This window comes from Pistacia vera, unplaced genomic scaffold (assembly GCF_008641045.1).
Source record: "Pistacia vera cultivar Batoury unplaced genomic scaffold, PisVer_v2 Contig857, whole genome shotgun sequence".
Classification (NCBI taxonomy): domain Eukaryota; kingdom Viridiplantae; phylum Streptophyta; class Magnoliopsida; order Sapindales; family Anacardiaceae; genus Pistacia; species Pistacia vera.
Window position 1 is genome coordinate 400,331 of NW_022196731.1, and position 6,419 is coordinate 406,749.

The window sequence follows — 6,419 nt, forward strand, 5'->3', positions numbered from 1 at the left end:
AGAATATCGAAATAAATATATATTTTGAGTATAATAGAAATAGGATAGAGAAAAAAACACACCATTAATATTTTGTCCTGTGCCCCGAAAGTAGAAAGTGATAATCAATCTTTAATGACCAACTTAATTAATTTATTAAATTAGATTCCCTTTTGGGATAGCTACCCCTAATGGTCAAAATGTTTAATGTTGCATTATCTTGATATCAATTTCAAATCCCTTGTCGATTGTCACAACCATANAATTCCAAAAAATTTATAGTCCCTTAACAAATGGTTATATTATTTAATACAATTTTAAAACAAATGGTTATATTATTTAATAAAATTTTAAAACAAATGGTTCTATTATTATTAAATAATTTGATATCCTACCCTTTGATTTATGTATTGCACAATCTTTTAATAATTCCTTTTCTAAACGTATTAATACATATTTCTGTTAACCATCCCCTGAGTAGCCGAGTGATTGATTTAATAGAAACTCTTAGGTGTATATCTCAAGAGGTTTTGAGTTCGAATCCCTCTTTGGTTACTAATAAGAGTGGCTATTAGAACTCTTATCGGACCGAGAGTTCTAAGGTTCTAGGAGATTTATTGAGATGCTAGTAAACTAGCTCGGACACCCACGTCATAAAAAAAATATATACATATATATATATAGAGTAAAACTTCTCTATAATCATAATGGTGGGATGAACTAATTTTATTACTATGAGGATATTATAACTTAATAGAGTTGTGGTTACAAAAATTATTATTTTGATTTCTTATTTTATAATTTATGTTTTAGTATTACAATATTAGGATTTCAATTCATGTTTTAATAGTATTAGGATTTCAATTCAGTGCTTCAATTGTCTACTTTTGAAACGGATAGAAGATCGTGTCTTGAAACTAGCAAAAATAAATGTCATTGATGAAACTGTAAATGCAGTTGATGCATGGTCAATTGATGTGAAGCCACAGACAATTATCAATAGTTTTAAGCACTGCAAAATTAGGACCTTCGATGTCTCGATGAATTGCAAATTATAAATAAAGTGGATAAAAATAATAAAATAGTCATTATAGAATTGAGTGATCAAATTCAACAACTTCATTGCACTAATCGAATGGATATTAATGTCTTCCTCGATCATCCAAATGAGCAACAAATCATGTATATTTTAACTAAAGAATAAATCAATGCTGCAATTTAATAAAAATAGAAAAGAAATAATATTGAGAATGATAGTATGAAAATACAAAAAGTTTCATGCGACGAAGATCTAAACATATTTGAGAAGCTAAAAATATTTTGGCTTCAACAAGAACTTTAAAGCATAAATCATAAATCATAAATCATTATCTCAAACAACTATTGATAAATATTTTGTTTCATATTAAACCTTTAATTTAATATAAAATATATATTTTTGTAATATAAAAAATTATTACTACGTAGAGTCGGCTTTTCTTAAGGTAGGAATTAAAAAAATTATAACTTATTATAATGTGAAGTTTATTCTTATTTATAACTATCCCAAATTTAAATTTAAATTTTTTATGATTATGTAAAATTTATTCTTATATAGTGTATCATTATAGGGAGATTATATATATATATATATATATGGAGAGAGAGAGAGAGAGAGAGAGAGAGAGAGAGAGATTTCTGTTGCATAATAAATATACCATCTTCACATGACTTACCTATTTACTTTAACTGCATCATCCATCTACATCATTCTAAATGCATTTTATCCATTATTAATATTCACATTTTTTATCCGACGGCTAACAGTAGACGACCCACCGTATTTAAACTTATTAATAAACAAACGCATCCCCCACCAAACAAGGCGATGAAAACAACAACACATGCTAACCCAAATAACAACAATATTATATATGATTAAAAAAAGAGGTCAGTCGTATACATGTGACTTCAAACTTACATAAATAAACAAATAAAAAAAGAAAAGACAAACCTCCGTAAATTAAACGAATGGTCTAAGTCCACATTAAGACCCCTTAGGAAAGTGCAAGGAAGGAGACATATTTAAAGCCAAATTTCGAAACAACATTAATACTATAAACGTGGGTTGCAACCACAACACGCCGTCCCTACTTAAAATAATAAAGCTTCTATTGCACTGCTAGTATTATATTTGTATCTACCGAGTCAAAAGAGGCAGGCTAATACAACTATTTTAGCCTCATCTCCTCATCAAACCACATTACAAAGTTATATTTCTTCCTCGTGCTATTCCAGTCCAGGTCCCACGATGCTAATTTTAGGCGGTCCCAAACCGCGTATTAGGTTTAACAGCCATAAGGCGACACCGAAGTCAACCTGTAAATAATTCACCGCCGCGTGTTACTTAGTATACTTTGAAAAATCTTGTGATTTCATTATCAAACACTTTTATTTGAAATGAAATTCAAAGATTACAAACACAGGTAAGAAGAAACACAAGAAAATTACTCCGACTTTATTGGGATTCAACATTTACTTGATTACTTTAATCTAAAAAATAATAAAAACTAAACGGGATTGTTGTTTCCCATGATTATCGCACATTTGGGATAGTATTTACCGCTACGTTGATTCGGATCAGAGTCCATGTCATTCCTGGTTTCCATGAAGCGAGATTTGTGTAAATAAATGGGATTTTTCAACTACTTAAATCTACAGGATTAATCATTCTTACTCGTGTCTATCTATGGCAACAGTTTTGATGGTGTTTTTGAAATTCAAAAGTTTCAGAGAATTAAAAATAAAAACGTAACCATGTACAAATGAGAAATCAAAATAGAGAATTAATTTCACAATATTCAAACAAAGAAAATAAGGCTTTCGAATGTGACATTTAAGATCATATTTACCCATGCAGCAAATGAAAGAAATTATTAGAGACTTGAATTATTACCTCTCTCTGCGTTTCTCGAGAAATCTCTGCAATGACTTTTTGCGAGCAATTGGGAGATCTGCAAATCACACCAAATTATTTCAAAAGTTCAATTAATCCTTCTCCTCCATGATTAAGAAAGAATACTAATAAGAATAATCAATGTAACAGAAACTAACCTCCGGTATTAAGAGTCTCTAGCAGCTGTTGTTGGTCGGTAGCAGTTTTTGAGTTTTTTGATTCTTCAGTTTTGGAGTTTCCATCAACAGCAAGTTTCAGAATGCATTCAGCCTGTAAAATTATTCCACTAACAATAAGAAACAACTCTTAACAGACAAAAAATAAATAAATTAAACAATTGAACACTCTTGTTTAGACAAACCTTGTCTCGAGGAACATCGTAAACGGTGACCGTTCCATTGTAGAAAATAGTCAGAGGAGCAGTTTCCGGAAGGTTCTCTGTAGCAGACCTGAGATACATATAAAACTACAATTAAATAAAAATATTTTTTCATGGAAAATAAATCAATTTTTCTTTATGACACAAACAGAAAGTTCTTCAACGAAACATTTTATTCAAGTACCTGGAAACGGAGATATGTTTAAAAAGAGGCAAAGCAGGAAAAGAAGCTGGCTCTTCTTTGGGAGTCGTCGGCATAGAAACCGGTAACTTCTTTGAATCAACAGTATTCACGGAACCGGAGGCAATAACAGATTTGAGTATTTCAGGATTAATCTTAGAAATGGCGCCCTGAAGGTCTGCAAAAACACATAACAATAAGTTCTAAACACAATTAACACAAAGAAAAAACAAATTAATCAGAAAGGGAGATTAGAAGGAGAAGGCACGTACCACGAAAGCTTCGTTGACGATGAAGAAATTTCTGGAACTGAGATTTAGAGGAAGCCATTTCTTTCCTCTCCATGCCAAAGAAATCAAGTTCAACTGTAGCACGCGACATTATTTTGTTGTTGCGGGGAAGAGAGAAAGTATGAGAATGGAATTCGAATAGTTAAATTGTGTGTTTTTGGGTTTGAAACAAAGAGGACGATAACAACTTAAATGGGGAAGCGGGACAGAGAATAAAGAGACACGAGGTACACATGAGATGGTAGAAATGTTTTAGAGAGAGGTGCCTAGGGGTTGGGTTGGGTTTGGTTTGGCTCGTAAAGAGCGCACGTCTTCCATGTGATGTCCGTGGCAACATCCAAAAAAAGTAGGCGGTCCCACTTGACTTAAAAGACGCAACAGTGTAGCTCAAGTCTTGTTTATTGGTGTTGGTCTTTATCAAATATTATAATATTAATTTTTTTCTCTGTCTTGGACTCAAATGTGATCGGCTAATTTTGTTCAGCATTGTTTGACCAAGTCGACGCCGTTCGGTTGCATTGTTAGACAATTCTATCCTTCCAACCATTCACCTTTTTTTTAAACTAAATAAAATAATGAAATTTAAATTTACAATATAATTAATAAATTTATTGATCATTTACTTTTTATGCCAATCTTATGAATGCGGTTACTTTAATTTTTGTTAAAGAAGTGTTAATGCGGAAAATCACACCAATTAAAGATACGTTAAACAACATTAGAACCATGTAAAATATATGCGTAATCCTAATAGATTAGCGATGGGATAATACAATAATATTTGCATAATAATTAACATAAAGTATTAAAGAACAAATGCAAAACCTGCTTCTATTGTCAATTTGTCATGTCATGTTATTGAATTTGCTTTTAAAATGAGTTTCTAATTAGTACTCTGTGACCTATTTTCATAGTCTCTCAAAATAGATTATAATTGAGTTTATATAGTGTCAGTTAGATAATTGAATTGAAGATAAACTCAAATTTAATCAAACAAGAAAGAGCAAGATCTTCGACTTTAAATTATGGAGTCTAGTCGCAAGATATTTTTGTACCAAAGAAAGATTTATCCACTCCCAATTTGGCACACAATAAGAAGATAAAGGTAATTTTAGATTATGTACAAATGATTCAAAAGTGATATTATCCATATAATCATATAATTAACAATTTAACATGATAATCAATTACAGTTAATTACTATCTCATATAAAATTTAGATTATATGATATTATTTATTCGAAGTGCTATTTCGGATTTTTCCAAATAAAATAAACCTAAACAATACTTTAGCTCATGGTATTATTCTGTCATATTCACTATAATGAATAGGTTTAGGAATTAGTACTGTATCAAAATAATTTTAAGAAAAGTTGAGGTATTATTCTGTCATTTAATGCATAATATATATATCCTAAAAAAATGTGCCGACAACAGTAGGTTCCACTCCAGTTGGCATTTGTTTCCATTAAATTTTTCCTTATAATTAAACGCGGAAATTAAAGATTTGGCTCAAATTTGTGTTGTTTATTTAATATTGTTGAAAAAAGGACATTATTGTAAAATCACCAAGGACAGCCTATTTCCTTAATTAATTAATTGATTAAACTAGCGGAATTGGAAACAGTGGGTTGTTAGGAAATAAGGGAGTACGAAAAGGATATTTTTGTGTTGCATTTGGTCCTCGTGCCACAGCAGGTAACGTGAACCAAACGAAAAAACTCAAAAATCACGTGATTAAAAACCTCTCAGATGCTTTTTCTCACGTGTTTAAATTCAAAAGGTCATTCTCGCTTTAATTTTGTAAGCGTGACGGCAAAAGTTGTCGCACCGCCAACGCCAAGTCCATCTCGTGAATCCACATGAAAACATCTCCTATCTTATATTTCATCATTGAACGGCGCCGTTTCAATTCTAAAAAATAAATAAAAAAGCACCGCAAGACGCAAGTCCTCAACATTTAATTTAAACGTGTACGGGAAGGGACTCACGGCGTTAGTGACCCCACCGTCAAGTTCGTGATGTTTACCTAATCTGATTGTGGGGTCCATGGGGAAGCGAACCGACGCTTGTGCTATAAATTCTGTTTTTCTTGGGTAGGCGATTTCTTTGAAATTTAAATCAAAAAAATAATATTTATGAATTTAACGTGCTCTAACGGAAAACGAAATAAATGCCAAGTGATATTATCACGAGTTGGTGAACTCAAATTTGTATTTATTTTTTTCCACAAATAAATTTATTATTATTTTATGAGTAAACAACATATTTCCACATGAGGTTCAACGAAATCCTTAATTAATACCTAGTGTCATTAATTCCAAATACCCACCTTTAAAGTTAAATCAAGTCATTTATTTTAAGTTTTAAGGGCTAAAATGGTCATTTTCTCTCTTCCCTTCCCAATTTTTTCCTCATCTCCCCCTCCTCCTCCTCCTCCTCCTCCTCCCATCTTCTTCTTTTTCCCTCCACTACCGATGGCTTCATCCCTCTACCTTCATCAAAACCCCATCATGCCCTAGTCGCACCAGCTCGTCATTTGTCAGTCGTCCCCGACTGTTTTCTATCACTTTTCGGGGATGAAAATTGCCCCCTACCCATTTTACGACTCCCCAACAGCTCACAATTCCAACCCACTACCCCCCGACCACCTTG

General features: G+C 32.0%; 1 protein-coding gene across 2 annotated transcripts; it reads right to left on the minus strand.

Annotated features, from left to right (window-relative positions):
• Positions 1-2,250: 2,250 nt before the first annotated feature.
• On the minus strand, positions 2,251-3,927 carry LOC116118730 (protein TIFY 9). Of its 2 annotated transcripts, XM_031404700.1 has the most exons (7): positions 3,747-3,927; positions 3,478-3,652; positions 3,276-3,363; positions 3,073-3,184; positions 2,915-2,972; positions 2,582-2,616; positions 2,280-2,337 (listed from the first exon to the last, which is right to left on the minus strand). In XM_031404700.1, the coding sequence occupies exons 1-7, from the start codon at positions 3,853-3,855 to the stop codon at positions 2,333-2,335; spliced, it is 582 nt and encodes a 193-aa protein (XP_031260560.1). In that variant the 5' UTR covers positions 3,856-3,927; the 3' UTR covers positions 2,280-2,332. The 2 variants fall into 2 exon arrangements, with proteins under 2 accessions (XP_031260562.1, XP_031260560.1); XM_031404702.1 differs by lacking the exon at positions 2,582-2,616 and having other exon boundaries at positions 2,251-2,337.
• Positions 3,928-6,419: the final 2,492 nt, after the last annotated feature.

Bases quoted from the DNA above. Each gene is read 5' to 3' on its own strand.
- LOC116118730 (XM_031404700.1), bottom strand. From the start codon at position 3,855: ATGTCGCGTGCTACAGTTGAACTTGATTTCTTTGGCATGGAGAGGAAA. The intron at 3,653-3,746 runs GTACGTGCCTTC...GTGTTTTTGCAG, and splicing joins TCGTCAACGAAGCTTTCGTG to ACCTTCAGGGCGCCATTTCT. The intron at 2,973-3,072 runs GTTAGTTTCTGT...TGTGATTTGCAG, and splicing joins AGAGACTCTTAATACCGGAG to ATCTCCCAATTGCTCGCAAA.